Here is a 20,858-nt window from a genome sequence, read left to right on the forward strand (position 1 = left end):
AAGTCCTAACTTGATATGAAGTGGCGGTAGTAATATCTTATTAGGATCTACCAAAGGAGCGTATTTGACGTTGCATTCTCCAGGTACGTAATTCACTCTAGGTTCCCATTCCTTCACTTCATAATGTTTGTCATCAGCTCGGCTATCCCATAAACATAAAAAACATTGGTACTTCGTGTAACCGCACTGCATTCCTAATAAAATACCAACTACCTTGAGATCACAACATATTTGCCAACAATGGTCCTTGTAATTTATAAGATTTAGCAAAGTTGACATGGTGTCATAGGATTCCTTAATCTTCACTGAGTGCGCAAGTGGTATAGAAGGTTTTTTATTTCCATTCTTTCTTTGTTTTGCATTCTGTTACATTTGATAACAAATATTGATAACCATTTCATGAACAAAACGAAAAAACTTGGAGAATTGTATATATATGTATTAAGATATACATATACTGTACGTTTAAAAAAAATATACGTTGGAAGTACATTCTATTTTTATACACGTTTCTAATTTACAGAGAGCAATACAAGTGTGTTGTTGACTATTGTAAAAATTCATTTTTATGTCTGTGTTTGTAGTAATAAAGCAAATCGTTTTTACCCCAACTCAGGAGATCTGAAAGCATTACTATCAGGTGCAATAAACCGTGCACACAGTATACATACAAATATATTTATTTCTCTAGAAAGAACAAAGCGATTTTTACGAAACTTTTAGGGTTTATTAAATATAAATCAAGGTATACTTAGGTATAATTTCTATGTTACTATATGTAAGGGGACAGGAGCTAGGGGAAAAAAATATCTGAAAAAGGGAAATTTTTGAGGGAATTTCCCGAAAATCCCTCTGTTACGGGAAAACTGTACGTGATGGAGAGAAACCGAGTGCATATTCGAATTCAGCGCAAAAAGTTCCTTTAAGATCAGGTGATTTTTCTCATGTAACAAACAAAAAGTTTAAATTTGTTAACTAGTGTTATCAACCTCAGCAAAGATCCTGATATGAAATCTTATGTAATATTAAAGATGGCGACCAGTGCTATTCAGAATTCAGACGCTGGATCTATGTTGGTTATTGTCATGGACACAACTTAAGTTCAATATTCTGCGTTTAAGTTTAACAGGTTTAGTGTTAAACTATACCAGAGATAAACATATCTTTCGTAAGTGAAATAGTATTCGTCGAACGTACCTAAAATGAATAACAAAGTACTAGCTGATCATCACTTCGTCTCCACAATAATAATTAACCTTCACTGATCAACACTTGATCAGGATTGAAGCTGAACGATAATCTATAGCACGAAATGGAATACTTATCTTCATCAGGTTCTAGCAGGTATGTCTCAGAGAAATTTGTTTGTGCTAGGCTTAACTCACTACATTAGATACTTCAGTAGTCGACACTCTAAATTAAACTCTATTTACCTTTTAGGTTTGATTCATAAGATTTTATTATTGTACCTCTCGCTAAACATCCTCAAATTAGAACCTAGAACTAGTATAAATTCATATTTCAACAAAGCGTACTTGGAAATACGACATGCTATGAACTTACAGTTAATAACATACTTCTTTAATAAAGTACATAGGCCTAGACAATACAAAAATCATATAAGAATCTGAGCAATAAATTGAGTGTCGTAGTACATTTTAAAACATAATGTTGATAGTTATTATAAAGAATCATATGGTAATATAGTGTTAAAACTTGCGTCCATGCTTACACAGCTATTGTCAAAATATGAAATAAGCTGTAGATTAGTAGTTAACAAAACACCAATTTGTTGATTATTATTTTCTTTCATAGAGTTCGTAAACTCTTGAATCAACTGAGCTACGTTCCGATGGAGCCACTTCTGAAGAAACAGAAACAGAGTACTTTGAAAATGTTTTATAAAGGTTTGTAATTCTTATTTAGTGCAAGAATGAATCACTAGTTTTATTTTGCATTAATTCATAAATAATAACTGTCCAGGTGCTTCACTTTACATACAAAGCGAATGTAGGTAAGTAATTAACGTTATCGCATTGTAATCAGGAGATCCAGAGATAGAATCCCGCAACCAATCATTTTGATATCTTTTTACAAGTTCTTCCCGTCAGTTCCACTATGCGGAATGATACCCTTAAATATACGTCTGGCAAACTTAGTCCGAAATTATCTTCCCTATTTTCATTGTTGAATGTTTGGAGCTTTATTAGTAACTGCGGTAATTTTGTTTTTAAAGCATGTAACGTGAAAAATGTGATTTCTCGCAAAGAGAACGAAAAAAAAAAATATTTTATTAAAAAGAGAATAAGTACTATCAGGGTGTCTATCGGTCACGAGAGTTATGAAAAAGTCACGAAATCAGAAAACGGTCATGAAAATAAAGAAACAGTCACAAAATTTAGCTTTTGGGTCACGATTTTTTTTTTTTTTTAAATCTTTACAAATATTGGAAAATTATGTCCAATATTGGACTGGAAAATTATGTTCCATAAATCGTTAAAATTCACCACCAAAAATGTCTATGGTCGGCTTTAGATGCTAACAAATCGCAAGCAAAGCACGCTTCTGTCGCATGCATGGAAATTCGGCCCAGTCGCACCCAAATTCGCTCTTGAATATGTTACTAAATTTTATGATTTAAAAAAGAAAAAGTCACTAAGTTTCATTTTGAATTTTAGTAGACGCCCTGACTATGAATGTAAGAATGAGAAAAGGAATTACAGCGAATATGTTCTGACATTATGAATTATTGCGGCTAGAAGTCGATGGATTGAAAAACCGTAATCTTTCCAATAGAGGTTTGGTTTAATCCACCAAACGAGACAGTATAAAATAGAACATTAGTAATCTAGTAATTCTACTTCTTTTCGTAGCTTACTGAAATGAAGCTACTTAATTGTATATACAAATGTGCGTTGGTATTATATTTGAAAATTGAATGTATTCACCGCTCCATAGGCTTGCACTAAATTCCTTGCAATATTTCGAACCTAGGAATGTTTCCACGTCCAAAGGACAAGAATAAGATAAAGTGTGGGATAAAAGTTTAATAACTAAGATATAACCACAACGAAGTTACTGTGTATAATATATATATATATATACGTATATATATATATAACGAACCTTTTTCAAAGTGGCTGCTTTTAATTTACACTATACAAGTAATTTTAAGTTTACCATATTCTCGTCTGTTGATACCTTGTTATTCCTTTTCTTACCTGAATAACTTGCATGAACACTTAAAAGATTATAACATCGTTTATTCAGGTGATAACGTTTTTATCTTCGTATTTTTAAAATTATTATTTTTTTTACATATATTCACGTATTCTTGACTGGAATTATCTGCCTGTCCTAACTAAAATAATAATCTTTTTTGTTAGACTTGTACATTCTTTACACGGTGTATTGTTTTTTTTTAATATTTAGAAAACTCTGAAGTGAGATGTTTTCTCTTAGCATCCGTAATGTCTTCTTTCACCCTACTTCTTTTTGTATATCCAGATTATAATGTGTATACCTCTTCTTACCCTCAATATTCTGTGTATAGCATCGGATATATATATATATATATTTCGTTTTCTTGTAATACGCTAAATTATTCTTAATATTTCTCTTTCGTTTACATAGGAAAGTAATACATTTGTAAAATGCTTTAATGGTTAGACAGATAGGAATACTTCGAAGAAATTTTGTTTTATATAGTAATTTAACAATTTCGAATGGGTATACTGTGATGGTTTCTTCGTTTTTATATTATCTCTTTCACCCGACATTTTATCTTCCTTTTGTCCTTTTGAGGAAGAACTATATTTGAGCTCGTAATCAAGATTAATATATTGGAAACCCGAGAAGCGATCGATTTTCATGTATTGAATTCTAGCTTTATTATTTCTTATTGTTAGCTTTATTTGTGTTCAGATCTAGAAGTTAGAGAATTAGCTAGGTATTAAATTGTATTGTGTAAACTGTGTGTTTCAGCTAGATATTTGCTTCTGATAATAACGTGGTGACAGAAGGAAATTCCTCCCGAGTGTTTTTTTAGATCCTCCCACATACATATAAGTGATCTTAACACTATTGCTTTTCGAGTTTGCTTCATCGCACGTTTTATTTGAAATCATGTATACTTTTACGTGAAGTTCGAAAGCGAATGAGAAAATGTTGAAACCTATGGATTTTGTACTATGATAGTGGACTTTTATAGTAGGTCTATATTAGAAGCCACTTTTTAGCAAAGTACAAAGAATTATAATTTTCCGTAAATATCCGAATTACTAATAAGGTCGAGTTTGCATACTATGTAATCTAAAGCATCAGTTGCCAGATTTGGTATTCTTGCAGCAAAAGATTAACATCATTTTCTTAAATGATTCTGTCAGAAAACACATATTCTTACGATTTTATTTTTTATGCGTTTTAATTAGCTGTGCCCTCACGCTGATGAATGTCACGGTAATATTTTTTCAATACGTGAGATTCGCTAAGTGATCTGCTTTGGAATTTTCCTGATACATGCTCTGCTTTTCTTTGGAAAGTTTTTTTTTTTTTTAAATCCAAAAATGTAATATCCGAGGTTTGCAATATACAATATCGATATTTAATCAGTACGTCTTTTCATGTTGATATGCTGTGAAGAATCTCTTATAATGTTGCGAGAATATAACGGTGTTTTAAAATTTTTTGAAGTTAAAGATGATATGATAATTTTATTGATCATAACATAAGCTTTATATTGGGGTATTCTGAAAAGACGTAAAATATAAACGAATCAAACGTTAATCATCTTTACCTAGGTAGGAGGGTCTGAAATAGGGAAGAGTGTCATGTGCTTCAAAAAAATAAACGGAAAAGTGGTAGTTAGGGACCCAGCTGATACAAGAATTAAGTAATATAGTAAAACCTCTGAATAATGCACACCAATGGGACATTATTATTACCTGTAATTGTAAGTTGTCTGTCACAGAGAGGTCCACAAACCGATTACGCATTATTAGGTACTGTCTAAATCCCTCCAGTAAAATACACAAAGTATCTGGTATTTTTCAGCAATATACGATTTAAATTATGCGTGCACTGCAAGATTTGAAATTAGATATTATTTTGCAGCTTTTGCCTTGCACGACTGGTATTCAAATCTTATTTTTTTTAATTCATGTATTTTATTATTTTAACACTGCATTTCAGTATCATATATAATGATGTAGATTACATAGTTTAACGTAGAATCTGAACTACTTGTTTTCCCACCGGGGATGAAACTGCATAAGTTAAATTTTTGTTTGCATTCAGCTACAAAATGTTAATATTTGTCGTATAATATAGAGAAAACTGCAACGATTAAATTACAATTTTGAAGTGAACAGTGAAATAGTGTAACCGTGATGAAATTTAATTAATAATAATAATTATTATTATTATACTCCGTACATTGAAAATAAGATGAAATAATATGTTTAATTTGACGTCCTAAGTTATGTTCTTTAGTCTAAAGGAAACCAATTGTATGAAATGAATGAAAATTGTGTGAGGATCCAAGAAAATCTACAAATTTAAGTTTTATTATATGGGCATAATTAGTAATTTTCAAGAGTTTGCTTTTAACTTTGTTCAAGTTTACTTTTTGTAGGTCATTATTGATTTTAATGTCTTTTTTTTTTCGTATTTCGTATTTACTAGGCTACTCGTTTTCCCGTAAAATCATTCAAAATAGGTAAAAAAGTACAACCAGATGTCTTTTGATGTTCGCGATAGTATCCTTTCTTCACCCGTCTTTGCTCTTCGTTGATTATTCATTAGTGACCTGAAAGCTTTATACATAAAAATAGTGTGTATGCCTGTATGAGCAATTGACCACCTCACATTGTAATAGGTGTTATATGATTCGTTATAGGTGTAGAGAAGATGAAAAAGAGTGAAAGTTCATCAAAAGAGAAAAGTGAATCTGAAAGTAATTCGTCCTCTCAAGGAGATCAAATGTCGCCTAGTTTGTTAGCAGAATTTTCTGAAGAAATTGTAAAAGTAGAAGACTCTTTAAAAGAAAGAAACAATGAAATGGTACTCGAGGAAAAAGAAGAAATGGATTATCCGTGGAAAGGAGCTACATTGGCTGAATTACAAAAAGGGAATAGTCGGTGGGGATTTTCTCAATTTCCCCCAATTGCTCCATCTTCGAGTCATACGGTTTTATTCCAGGTGAGGTGTATTCATTTATAGAGAATATAAATTTAATTAAACTACCAACTTGTTGGAAATATATTACTTGTGATATTTAATAAGATTTTCTTAAGGTTCATTGGTTGCTTTTAAAGAGAGTATAGTTGAGGTTAGTTAAATATAGGCAAAGAATAAGATATATTAATATTTTTACTTACTTTTTACTCAAATTCCTTTTTGATGACCTCCATTGTTAATTCTATACCTGTATTAAGCCTTTTTGAGACTTCTTTGTTCCCTTCAACTTCGTGACTTGGAGGAAAATTGTTGAAAATTACACTATAAAAGTTTAGATGCTAAAACTCCAAATGCTTTAACATTCTGTAAAAGTTAGTTTTAAGAGGTTTTTAAAACATGGATTGGCATTCTACAATATCCTGTATACCCTCACCCTTATCTTCCAAAGCTACTTAGAGTTGAAGTCACGTTGTAAATGTAGCAAGACATTAGTATAAGGGAAAGTCCTACTAAGTATCAAAAAACACATTATAGAAGTTGTAAGGATAATAAAATTTATCTAAAACACTTATTATATATCATGATTATTCAAAACATTTATTTCAGTAAGAAATAAAAACTATGCTTTTTTTAAAAAAGTTACTTAAAAACAGAACGAAATGATAAAGTGTAAACATTCAACTATGATCTAAGTATAGCTTAAAAATGTGCTACTACTGATTTGCTGAAAGAATATAGAGTATAATTTTCACCTCGACCTTACCTCGTAGAATTTTTGTATAATTTGATCGCTAAAGCTGTTGAGGTGATGGGTAAGATATATCAATTAAGTATTGGTTAAATAATCAAGTGGATAAAAACTGAATTGAAGAAAATTCCATGGCTCAGTTTGCATTTGTGTTACAATATCTTAGTTATCAGTAGCTACAGAGTTTAGGTGAAAGCTGCTGTCAACCTTAACTTCAGCATGGAAAACAAGAAAGAATAGTAATGACAGGAAAAAAGTTTAATGTTTCAGGTAACAAATAAATATATTTTTATATAATTATTTTCTTACTTTTTTATAGTTGCCTATTATAAAAGGAGAACCTCCCAGGCCACATCCTCAGCCTACAGTAGATAGCTGGGACAGTGATCACGTTCGAATGCCATCTTCCGTCGAAAATCTGTATCCTGTTGAAGAGGTAACTACGTGAAATCACTTTAAAAAGAAGTCCTTGTCTTTATTTTGGAAATGTTAAACAATCTGGCTACAAATTCGCACAAGTCAGATCTTATTCTAAAGTTGTTTTGAACATTTTAGTATCAGAAGATGAAACGTTTATAACAGGTATTTGTTTGGAATAAAATTGAGTTAGTATTGGGAAACTAAATGCATCAGATTGATTAAACATGTGCCTTTTATAGGATTTGTATATATTTTCCCATTAGAAATCGAATCAAGGTTTCTCATGAAGTTGGTGTCATGTATTACTTACAGATTTAAACAAATGAAAGCGAATTATAGATTGAAAGAAAATATGATAACTTTTACCTTTATTGCTTTGCAATGCCAAGTAATCACAAGCAAGCAATATAGTTTTGTCAGTTGTATTCATCGTCAGGACATACAAAAAGCTAAAAGAGCATAAATTAAAATACATTTGGAAGTATAATACAGAGAGACAAAAAGAATAAAACTAATGATATTGTAAGAGAACCTCACTATATTGATCCACGGTAATGTAAATGCTTACTAGGCAACTTTCTGAACAACATAGTACAATGGTTTGTTATTAAAATTAGAATTTTGAAATAAATTGATGAACCTTTAGCGTTCGCGTATGGTGTCACGTACATAGAACTTTTATTCATGTAATAAAAAATCCAGAGAATATTCGCAAGATGGCAGAATAATTTGGTGTGGGAAGCCAATATAAAGTTACTAGTTTTATTCTTTTCAATTTTTGTGTGTTCTGGTCATATTCCCTAATGTATTTTTGTATCGTCGTTTTTTTTCCCCTTTATATGAAAATTATCATATAGCCAAGCAAAATACGTTGATTGTGATTATTTGTTATTGAAAAACAAGAAAGTAGGAGTTTTGTTATTTTCCTATTATCTACTGTGTTCTTTATAAATTTTAACATTTGATTCTTTTAATGAAGATGGTACCTTCTTGTTTGTGTACCATACATAAGAACCAAAAGCATGTTTATGTTTCTCTTAATTTCTTCTTTAATCTTACTTCGTAAGTTTTGCTTGTAATTCATGTTTACATTTCCTTCTTCATTTCAAGGGAAACAAGAAAAGCTTACGGCTTCGTTGGGAAATAATTCAGGAATCCTTGTTAAGGAAAATCGTGTCAAGTCAGCAGTTGGAGGCCGCTATACTCTCGTACAATTCTACATACGCCAAAAGATGGGATTTCTCGGGTCTTCATTATTTCTTTGAGGAAGTGAGTATTACTTGACAGCAATTGCATTTAGTTGGAATTTCCCAACTACAGTGTACGTTGTAGAGAAATGTAATATTTTTATTAACTTATGGACTTAATTTATTTGTTCATTCATATAATTTTTGTCATGTATTGTTGGTAGAGTAATTGCATCTGAGGGAAACACAAACAGTGACAAATGAAATCAATAATGGAGTAATAAAATGTGAGAAAATTAACACAAACATGTTTCGGTGTGTTTGTAAATAAAGTGTTGGGTTTTAAAATAGTAATTGTAAGAAAGATGGCACAACTAAAGAGTATATCAAACGTGGCCGAAATTCTATTGTTGGTATAGGAAGAACACTTGTAGTAAATATCCGCAAGCAGATGCTAATAACTTACAATGGTGTCAAATCAACAGACGAATACTTCTATTTGAACGCAATTTGCTTCATTGTTATTCATCTAGTACGCATAGTTCTATGAAATGGACACACTTCTCATTTCAAGTAAGTGTTCTCATAGCGTTAATTTCACTAAATCCACGAAGGGTATAACTAATACTCAAGTCTCTACTTCAAACAAACTATCCGACATTATCTTATAGACATATATTATCTATAATTTCACTCTGTCTGTTGCACAGATGAATCATCGTGACTTAAACGCACCAACGTATGTTATCAAACCTTAAATCCATTTTCACCCAATTACTATTTTCAACATTTGCTTCACCAGTCAGTACTGCTTGGTAGTATGTGATCAAACCGGAATCGAATTCCCAACACTGCACCGCATCTCTCTCTGATTGCTGTTCAGCATACAATATTGTATTTAGTTTTCAAAAGGATAACTATATAAAATTACAATCAGAGACAAATTGAAGAAAAACTACCCAATCTAGACAAAAAATATTGATACAAAGCTTACACCATCGTAAGTTACCAGGTAGAAGCTACCAAAACGTGACAAGTTAAATGATGTAATGGTTTGAATCCCCACTCCGCAGATACGGCTGAACAGGTCATAAGATCACGAAAGTCTCTTTAGTGTCTCACATTCATTCACACAACAACAATATATTGTTTACGGACGATAAGGTCTTCAGCATTTGATGAGTCGTATAGAGCGCCAAAAATGACCGGGTATATGCACCATCTTTTAAGGAAGTAGTACGATCGGTTCCAGAGTACCCACCAACACCCCGTTGAGGTGATAATGTTGCAGGTCTCATATCATGGAGTAAAAAATTTCCACTTCTGCGAAACTGGAGTGAAAACACGTGTGCTGTGAACTACTAGTCTGATATTCTGACTCCTATAGTTGAACCTCTCAATCATATCCTCTTTGCTAATAGCCTTAGGGTGTTCCAACAGGTTCAGCTTCTGCCAATAAGGGAATGTCGACCCAGACATGATTCCAACAACATATTCCCGATATTTCTGTCACTCCAGACATATAGTTCCGACCATTACCTTTTGGACTGTGATCTACGGTCCAATGTCAAGATCTATTCGAGACGACATCCTTATATTCCTTTCCTGAAGCATTACCTTGTGTAAGCAGTAGTAGCATTTCCTTTGAAAGTGGTGCATTCTGCCATTAACGATATCTGGCCAACGTGTTTCAGGTTTGTGTGGCTACTCGCAGAGGATATTTTAGATAACACGTGCCTGTCGCTTGTGTACTGGATTAAAGTAAATAAATCTCAATATAGAATATACCAATACTCACACTTGCTTGTGCGTACCAGCTACTCTTGTTGTAGAGTAAATTGCATCTCAGTTTCGTGGCAGGCATCTTAGAGCAAAGGGCTTACAGAATTGGAACTGAGGATCCGAATTCCATGTATCTTTTGCAAATTAGATGAATAGTCTCATGGACCTACTATTAATGTGAAAGTGTTTTGAGATATTCTAGATAAATGTTGTTCACTCTACTACACTGAATTGATTTTTGTTGACAACTAGTGCTAGCTTGGAACAAAAGAAACAGGATGGTATATTGATGGATGGCATACTGCGTTTTTTGTCTTTATGTATTATATTAACTTTCAATGAAAGTTGTTTCCTTTGAAGTTCTGTGCAACAAGATAGGCGGATGATGGTAGTCGTTGCGCAACGTGCTAATTTAACCTAAAATAGAAATATCCGTGAACAAAATAAAGACAAATCAAAACCACCTATTTTTACAAAATCTTTCGAGACCGTGAATGAAGTATGCCATGATCTACTTACCATGTCAAAACTACTGAGATTTTTTCTTTTTTGTTACGACGAAGCTGAAATAATATTTAGTCCTATAAGATAGAATTTTCAGTGGGTCTCTTTCAGGCTTCCAATATCATGGAATTTCGTTGTTTACTTATGTCGTCAAGAATGAAGTTTTGGATATATGTTTAGATTATGAATATTGAAGTTAATAATTTAAATTTTGTGTTTGCAGAAGGCATTAACGTTGGTTTTCGTACCTGGGACATTCTGAAAAGTTTTCTTTAAAGAAAGAAAAAGTAAGCGATAAGGATGGTTGCCCCTCAAATTGAAATGCTTAGCTTTTGGAGATATCTTACTTAAGAATGTTAAGAAAAGAATTCATTCCTTGATCCGAGTGATGTCTAATGAAGATTCCATAATCAGTTTCTTCAGTTTAGAATATAAATTTTTGGAACCATTTTCATCTCAGCAGTGTGATGCGGCTTCACCATAGATGAAACTATTTCTGAAAGAAGAAAATAGTTTTATTTATTCTACGTTTAATCGGAAAATCCTTATTCTACATTTAAGTTGATTTTCTGCGATTCGTTTCACTCTGCTTCTCTGGAAAAATTTTAAGAAATCCGTAAAATATCGTGAAAAAAAATGCCCTTGAACTCTATGAATTTAATTCAAACCTTTTATTATTTATTATTATTGTATTTATGTTTTTAAATCGTAAGTTTGGCAAGTACGGTTTAAAATTTGCAAGGTGTTTGTCGTGTTAAAAGATTTAATTCTTTATCCAACAGGTATTGATGCCTGCAGAAGCTGATTGTTTCTTTAGGGATTTGTTACCTGAAATCATCCAGCTGGCATTGCAGCTTCCTGCGTTAGTTACTCGTCCAATTCCTTTGTTACAAAGGCATAAGACTGCGGTAATTAGTTTAAGTCAACAACAGATAGCTTGTCTCTTAGCAAATGCTTTCCTGTGTACTTTTCCAAGGAGGAATTCAACCAGCCGTCAGTCAGAGTACAGTTTCTATCCGGACATAAATTTCAACAGGTGGGTAAAAATATATTACGTACAAAGGTTTGCTTTGCATTACTTACCGAATGTTAGGTAAAACTTAAGTTTACATCCTGTGATTATGGCCAGTATGGCTAATAGAGACGATGATAATTAAATATGAATCATAGTGAACGTGAAAATCCCAAATAAACCTACTCGTACAGTTTGGTTACGACTGAGTCCACATAACAAGACATGCAGGTGACTTAGAGAACGTGGATTTTGAGGTATTGGCGTTCTTCTGTTGATTCAATACTGCTGTAATAACAAATTAGACTATTGTAACCTTAAAGTATCAGTAATGATTAATCAACCAAAAGCAGTGTTCAAATAAGGAACGATCCCAATCCGGGAGAAAGTGTACATGAGAGTGGTATTTGTAACATCTTTCCAGAATATGAGAACTAATGAAAAATTACGCACACAGTTGGGTAATGTAGATAAGAAGATTCAATGCCCAAGTAAATTGGATTGAAATATGACATATATCAAAAAGAAATGAAAAAAATGTTAACACATATCTGCATATAAATAACGTTTTGAAAAGGTTTCCGGAGACATACACACTTCAAAGTTACAGGGAATATTCTGCAGGTATCATGTATTAGAAAACGTATAAATCAAAAATTCGAAAATTTTGACCTCAAAGTCCCCGCTTTCCTCTCCAATCGTGAAATCTTCAGTTTCCATTATGCCTCCTTCATTAAACATTCACTATAAATATTGAATAATTAGGTTGACAAAGTACATCCTTGTCTGACTCCTCTTCCAATCTCCACAGTGTTGGTTTCTCCTTGATTCAAAAACAACTTCACTCGTTGTCCTATACACAGGTTATGAACGAGTCGTCGATCTCTCCAGTTGACCCCGATTTCTTTAAGTATATTCAGAAATTTGGTCCAATTGACCCAGTTGAAAACTGTTTGCCAATCGGTGAAGCACAGACACAACTCTTCCTTTCGGTCAAGAACTCTCTCATATAATTCTCATCAACCCAATAGCATCTGTGGTGCCGTTTCCTTTCTGGAATCCAAATTGATCGTCCTCCAATATCTCTCCTATTTTACTTTCTAGCCACTTGTTCAGTATGCGCGCAATAATCTTTCTAGTGTGGGAAATAAGACTAATGGTTCTATGATAACTGCACTTCTTTGCTTGCTTTTGTTGGGTAATGCAATCATTGTAACATCAAGAAAATCCTTTGGCTAATATCCGTTTAGATAGATCTTGTTAATAAGTGAAGTCAGTACTTTCATTGCATTGTCACCTAATCCCTTGAGCAAACCCACTGGTATGTCGTCGTCTTTGATGGCCTTCTTCCTTCACATGTCTTTGATGGCTTGTACTACTTCACTTTTCAATATACTGAGTCCTTTTTCTTCATCATCCACCTTTTCCTCTGCTTCGGCCGCAGTATCTATGGGGCGGTTCTTCCAGTCATACAGATCCTTCATGTATTCATCCTAGATTCCAAAGATTCTTTGATGGCCAGTGTATGCTTCTGTTAGCTTTTCCTCCTAACTCTTGTGCTTTTTGATATATCAGATCATACCTACCGCGCCGGCGAAGTTTTATTGTTTCTTACACCTGTTCCATGTACTTCTCTTTGGCTTTGCCCATCTCTCTTCTCAATTAATTATTTAGCCTTTTGTATTCTTTGACGTCTGTGGTTTTTGCCCTTCGCTGTTCCTCCATTCTCTGAACGTTGTTGTCGATGTCGAGTGTGTCTAGTAGAATCTGTTTAACTTTTTCCACGCTATTTTCTGCACTGCTTACCATATCTCCAATTGCACATAATTTTTCTTCATCACTGTCCATACTTCTTAGTCGCTCTAAGTTCCATTTTCGATTTCTTCCATTTTTCTTGATTGACTTAAACCAAGTTTGCACTTCCACGATAAGATTGTGATCCGAATCAATATTCGCTCTCGGTGGCGTCTTCATGTCTCAAAAACTATTTCTGAAACGTTTCTTGTCAAGAATGTAATCGATTTGGTAGCGTTTCTTATCTTCTGGGCTTTTCCACGTGTGCAAATTGGTTTTCCTTTTCTTAAACCACGTATTATCACCACTATATCATGGTGCATACAGAAGTCGATAAGCATTTCGCTCCGTTCGTTTCTTCTATCTAGTCCAAATGATCTCACCATCTTATTCGCAGCTCCTTTTCACATTACGCTTTGAAATCTCCCATTACTATGATGTTGATCTTACCTCTTCCCTCCTGATGCAGTATGTCACTAATCTCGTCATGTATCACTTCTGCTTCATTGTTTTCATAGGTTTTTTGCATATATACATGAATTATGAGAATATCCACTAGTTTTGCTCTTAGCTTTACAAATATGAAGTAGTCACTGCAGCATTCCACTTTGGTTACGCATTTTGTTGTTTCGTTCCTCATTGCTATTGCGACACCATTCTCGTCCTTAACACCACCGAATAGAATACTGTGTAATTTCCCGATACTATCTCACCTTTTTCTGACCATTGCACTTCCCTCAAACCCACTGTGTTTACTTTAAATTTTTCCATTTTCATTTTTAAATTTTCAGGTTTACCCGCACGACATAAAGTTCGTACGTTCCAGATTTCTATGCTGAAATGAAAGTTATTATTTTCATCTTTGATTGTTCTTCCCGGAATAGTCCCAGCTCGGAGATGTGAACGGGGACTATTTTACCTTCGGAATATTTTACCTCAAGAAGAACCATCATTATGTTTATTCTCTTCCTTCGTCTCTCCTGGGAAAAAATAATGTAATAATATCTGCATTTCCTTTCCTCATCTCGATGCCGTTGACCACCGTATGGTTCATCCGCCTTTTAGGAAAGTTTCCCCTGCTAAGGACAAGAAGAAGGTGTCCTAACTTCATCTCTACCCGCTCATCTGCCCTCCAAGAAGGCCATTGCCACTTGGTAGAGGTTAACTCCTTATCCCGGAAATCAGTCGGTCCCAACTACGTTGGCCGTCTGAGACGTTGCCCGCTTTCTCTCGCGAGGAGATGTAGGTTGGGACTTCCCATCGATTAGAATGAAACACTAAGACATTCCTCATACCTGCTTTTCCTTTAGGATATGTATTTTAATCAAAGTAATATGATAAAACACCCAGTTCGAGATAGGTGCTAACTAAATCAAAAGATTAATTTCAAACTGTTAGCCGTTTGCACGTGATTCTATCACAAACAAGATCACTTGCTTTTTTATATTAGATGAAGTAAGCCATTTTTTAATGCTACGATCTAATTAATTCTCTCGTTAAGGATTCATTGTATTTATTGTACTGTAAATTACGATAGCAAACTGTACTCTATAATTTGTATTTGTTGATTTTGAATGACAGTAATTCTTTGAATATTTGTATTACAGGCTTTTCCAAACATTTAAGAACAAGTCATCAGTTCGTGCAGTAGAGAAACTCAAATGCTTGTTTCATTATTTTCGGCGTGTCACTAACAAAGGTTGGTTAAATGAATGTATATTGATATGACATTAAGTAACAAATTTATTATGATTTCATCACGTGTACCATGTATATTAATAGTAACGTAAATTTCTAATGATTTTGCGAATCTTAGATGAATAGTAATCATTACATGAAAGGCAATTAAAGGACTGATTTGAATAGGACACATGCAAGAAATATGAAGTATTGAAGTGTTTGTGTTTTGCCTTATTTCAAATTGAACGTATACTGTCTAAAATTATAGAATACATACAAATTGGGATGAGCTACCAGTTTAAAATAAAAATGAAGATTTTCAGAAATATGTGGCAAATTCTGCATTATCACAGAACCGCGTTATATATATATATATTCTGATTCTTGTCCTTATTAAATTGTCTTGTTGTACTAAATTTTAAATAGGTAAAATTTATATTCTATAAAGGTAACCAAGAAAGTTCTGTCGTTTTTTCACCCACCACCTTCTAACATCGATATGTCACCTAGGACGTACCAGAAAGATCAAAAATATTCCCCGTCAGCATCGACGACTTTCTGCCAACGTCCTGGAAGGCCATGGATTCCATCGTGGTAGAACTTGGTGGGCCGTGAAGTGAAGAAGGTATCAAGTACATTTTGCACCTCTACTAGAGATTTGAACTAGCATCCTCTGAAGTGATGGTCCAAGGAATGGAACAGGTGATAATCGGACGGTACAATGTCCGGGGAGTGTGGCGAATGCAATAGTGTTTCCCATCCAAGATTGGTGTCCCGGGTCATCCTAGTCACGTGGTTCTTAGCGTTGTCCTGTATCAGGAGGACCCCTTTGCGATTCAGAAGTGTTGGCTCCAGAGTTTTTAGTTTTTGTTGAACACGGCTCAACTGCTGACAGTACACAGTTGCATTGATGCTCTGATCGGCTGGTAGCAGTTCCCGATGCACGATGACGCGAGCAGTCGATCGAACACACAGGAGGACCTTCTGATGCAGTGCTGGTCTCGGCTGTTTTAGAACCGTTTCATGTGCTAACCAATGATGATGGCACCATGGAGCTTCGTACAGGACCCACTTCTCATCACATGTCAACACCCAGTCTAGAAATGGCTCTTTCCTCAGATGAGACAGCAAAGAAACACAGGTGTCTGCTCACGTTGTCTTCTGTTCTAGAGTCAAATCATGTGGGACCCATCGACCCAATTTGTTGTGCTTCCCAAGTTGATGGAGGTGCTGCTGAATGGTTTCTCCGCTCACACTGAATTGTAGTCCCAGTTCCTCACATGTCTGGCCACTGTTCGCCTCAATTGCTGGCTAAAGATGTTTATTTTGTATATGTGTTGGTCTTCCGGCACGTGATGCGTCTTCCAGTGTTTCGTCACCGTCCTTAAACTTGTTAAATCACCGCTGCACCGTCCGCGTAGTCACGACATCCTCACCAAAGGCCTGATATATCTTTCGCCCCGCTGCAGCAGCGCTTGACCCCAATTTGAACTCGTACAGCATACACGCCTTTACGATGCTCTGTGGAGGTCCCATGTTCACTCTGTCCTTACGCAAGTTCACTGTGTAACTGAACTGCAACAACCAGGTGGTATGTTGATATACCCACACCAACAACTGACCTTCGCGTTATCTCCTTCGCATTCAATCACGGTGTGAGGGCCAATTGAACACAAGCCTCCACAAAAAGCGGCAGAACCTTCTTGTTATCTTATATATAAAAATAATTTATTATGTATTCACTCTCTGTTTAATTAGATATGTTAGCTATCAGTTATGTGAATGTGGCTTTGTAAGGAATTAGTCATTATTTTCGTTTTTTTTTTTTTTTTTAAATTTTGTTTGTTTGTTCTAGTTTCTATATTGGCAATTCTTAGACGAACAGTAATTTTAGATCATTGACTTTCGTCGTAACATATAGTCCCATTATCCCCTAAATTAATCAATCAACTGACAGATTGTTCGATATTGACTGGAAAAGATGATAATCTAGAAGTGTCAGATTAGGAGAATACGGTGGTGCTGTAGAATTTCTCGAGTTCTTGAACAGTAGTTTTATCTAACTAGTGACGTAGAGGGCCAAGCATTGTGTTGTGAAGAAGCACTGTTTGTTGGTCTGTTTAAATATATTGATACTTCAAACTTCCCATTGTAAATTACACCTTCCCAATTGCACAAAATACAATCTTTTCTTCTTCTTTTCATTGCATGGATGCAACTTTGCCTTGGCTCAAGTTATTTCTTGTTTGTGTGGTTTAGCAGATTTTCCTCTGCTTTATATTGACGTAAAGAAATCGCCAGTGTCAATGGGATAAAGAAACTTGTATGTTCACGAGTAGCGTGGTGTCACGCGAACAGACTGATGCGATGATGGTGTACTGGAGTCCGTTTGTTTCGTTCATTTTCATTCTTTCAGTTGGTGGAAATTTTGGTGCAACATTCCTCTCACTTTTATCGCATAGGTCGGGTTAAATATATGCTCGTTGTTGCAGTGTTTGCTTTAAGATGTGCATGGCCCCAGATTCAGACCATAACTGGGCATATAGCGCTTTGAAAATAAGTAAATCATTTTTAAAATATTCAGATTTAGCTTCATTAGAACTTGTGCTTCATATTCTTGTGTATTGCATAAGGACGTAAAAGCAGATTCCTTCACAGTACCTGCCGTCGTAGGTGTGCAAGTTGTACGAGAAGTGAAGACATGATTCTGGAGATCTTTTGTTACCGAATATTGCTACTGTTGTCGATAATGAAATCGCATCATTGTGTAAGAGGGGTAGAGTATGTCACTTTGAGGGAAATACGAATTCGGAAGCCTCTGAGAAAACGATCTTTGTATAGGTTGAGAAAGTAGAAAAACATATAAAACAGTATCTTAGTGGGGGAGTAATAAATTCTGATGCATTTGCATTAGTATCCTGTTGCAGCCATTAACCTTAAGGTATGAAGTGATTTAGTTAGTTTCATTACAAAGTTGCTTGTTTCCGCACCACAATTAAGCATGTTTCGTTTATGTTTCGGTCAGGGAAAAATTATATTGACAAAGATGTGAATCAGCACTTTAATTTCCACTGAATGAACTTAACGACGATTGAATGCAGAGGAAGAGCAACTCGACAATATGCATTTGTGACATAACATGCGAATGATCGAAGGGAAAAATGGAAAATTCCTAACCTCCTCTCGCAGATCATTTGTTCAATGGGTATTCAGCTGAGATTTTATTCTGAACAGATTTTGTAATTTGATGCTGATTTTTAATTATAGTTAGTAGTTGCTTTCCCAATGAAGCTAAAACTTACCAAGTATCTCACGTGCAGTTTTTAACCCCTTCTCCATCAATAAGATATATTTGCACAGATAATCGTTAAATGGCTTTTCACGTCGTCTCGGGCCCAAACTCCGATGGGATCAATTTCGATCATAATTACTGTTCCATTTGGTATGGAGTCAATGTCATTCAAGTTTGATCTTGTGCTCCCTTTGTACATTGTATAATATATGTTTTATCTGGAAATACTAATTATTATAATGCTACGAGCAAAATGTTATCAAAAGTTTAGATTTAACTGACGAAATATTAACAATAAATAAAATACATAATTGTGCGTTTGTTCGTTATTTGTTGTAATTAAATTCTGGTGTGTAGTGAGGGAAATTTTATTACTATTTTTTTTCTTTCTTGTTAAGTTCCTGAAGGAGTTGTCACCTTTAAAAGACAGTTCATACCTCCAAATGAAGTTCCACTGTGGGGCAGCTCGGTTAAATTGCTACCTCGACTACGGATAACAAGCACTGGGACAATTGAGGATGATGGAGATGGAATGTTACAGATGGATTTTGCTAACAGGTACTTTTTATACATACATATCTGGACTGAGCTAATACTTCCTTGACATATTTTAAGGTAGAGCGCTCACCTCTGGCCCTGGTTCGGATCTCAGATCATACCATGTGAATTGTGTGGTGGACAGTCACTTTGTAGGATTCTCGGAATTCTTCCATTTCCTCTCACTTTTCTCAATCCACAATTTCCTTCATCACCGTCTCCCTTAGCCTCGGCGCATAATCGTGGAACATTCAGTTAGAATCTTCTAAAACTACGATGAGTAAGGGAGATAGCCTTTGAATCACCGTCGGACGCCGTTGTGGGCTAAGACATCTTACCTTTTGAATCTGAAGCCACTTTAATGTGCTGAAGTTTTTTCTCCACACTGGAAAACGTCTTATAAACTTTGTATTACTTAGAAAACTTTGTAAATTTTATAAAACACTATTTTTATAATAAAACGGTGAAGCTACGCACTTTTCGCTACAAGTCCATATGAACTTTCGTATTTTGATGTGAGGAATCATTTCTTTCAGTTTATTCGTATTATTCATTAATACCTTGTATTATCCAGGGTTGTCAAAACCCAATAAAGAAAAGTTATTAGGTTTTATTGGGTAAAATTAGGTTTTATTCAACAAAACTTGATTTTATTAAATTTTATGCGTATATTTAAAGCAGTATCCTTACTTAAAATGCTATTTAAGCATTCATGTTCTATTGCACACATGAAACTTTGAGATTGCTTTGTCGCAGAAAGGGAATCCGTGAAGCTCAATCCATGTTTCGTCGCATTTTTGCACCATTGACAGCCGCTTATATTTCAATCGTCGCTAGAAAGAAGGAATTGGACAATTTTCTATAATAACAATCAATTGGGTAATTCTATACAAATAGCAGTCACTTCTACACCACGTAAAGTTTGGTTTGCATTGCATGACATTTTCTTAATATTGAAATCTAAATAATTGATTTATACAACTTACAAGATTAGAGTGCAGATGGGATATATTCTTGAAGGGATTAAATGGATGCAGCATACTGCTTTATTACTATTTTTACTCTATAGCGATCAACGTTAAAACCGGAAATTGTAGATTTCTTCCACTTCCCATTTGAATAGAGGCTTAGAAGATACATTAGTACCTACATTTTAAGTTCCTATTCTTAGAATGTTAAATCGATTCCAAAGAATATCATTTTTGCGCTATGTAGATCAATGTTGAAACAGGAAATTGCAGTGGTTTCGCATAATTTCCGTTTTTAGTAGCAAGTTGAAGATTAAAAGTATCCTTGGGACGCTTAATTGATTGCAGGAAACAGCTTCTCGCTGTCTATTAACATTTTTGTTCTATAGTGATCTACGTGAAAACTGGAAATGATTGATTTCTATCATTCCGGTTTGAATATCACGTCCATCAGTGAACTCGATTCCTAACATTTGATCCTTTCATATTGGCTAAAAGTGGTGGTAGTCCATCAGGTAATTCTTGAGATATTTTGTCTCGGACATAAACACAGAGAAAATATGAAAAAAAAAAAAAAAAAAAAAAATGGTAAACAAAATTCTTTAATAATATAGAATAGGAATAAAATCCTCAATTACACTCAGGATTCAAATCCCTGGGCCTGTCGTCCTGACTGAAGATTCCTATAGGTTCTCTCGAAGCACCTCAGCAGATACTGGGATACATCAAGGTGAACACTATCCAAGTGTAGTGTAGA

At 34.5% G+C, this 20,858-nt stretch overlaps 1 protein-coding gene across 2 annotated transcripts in view; it reads left to right on the forward strand.

The window, feature by feature from the left end:
• Positions 1-20,858, forward strand: part of Parg (Poly(ADP-ribose) glycohydrolase) — a 58,096-nt gene that overhangs the window by 14,122 nt on the left and 23,116 nt on the right. The window contains exons 2-8 of one of the 2 annotated variants that reach the window (XM_081770293.1): positions 1,816-1,907; positions 5,897-6,198; positions 7,245-7,361; positions 8,456-8,614; positions 11,601-11,854; positions 15,232-15,323; positions 18,995-19,154. In XM_081770293.1, the coding sequence (XP_081626419.1) occupies positions 1,853-1,907; positions 5,897-6,198; positions 7,245-7,361; positions 8,456-8,614; positions 11,601-11,854; positions 15,232-15,323; positions 18,995-19,154 (1,139 nt within the window). In that variant the 5' untranslated portion in view covers positions 1,816-1,852. The remainder of the gene's footprint in view (positions 1-1,815; positions 1,908-5,896; positions 6,199-7,244; positions 7,362-8,455; positions 8,615-11,600; positions 11,855-15,231; positions 15,324-18,994; positions 19,155-20,858) is intronic. The other variant, XM_081770296.1, reaches the window with a different exon arrangement.

The sequence above is a fragment of the Thermobia domestica genome, chromosome 1 (assembly GCF_964235325.1).
Source record: "Thermobia domestica chromosome 1, izTheDome1.hap1.1, whole genome shotgun sequence".
NCBI lineage: Eukaryota > Metazoa > Arthropoda > Insecta > Zygentoma > Lepismatidae > Thermobia > Thermobia domestica.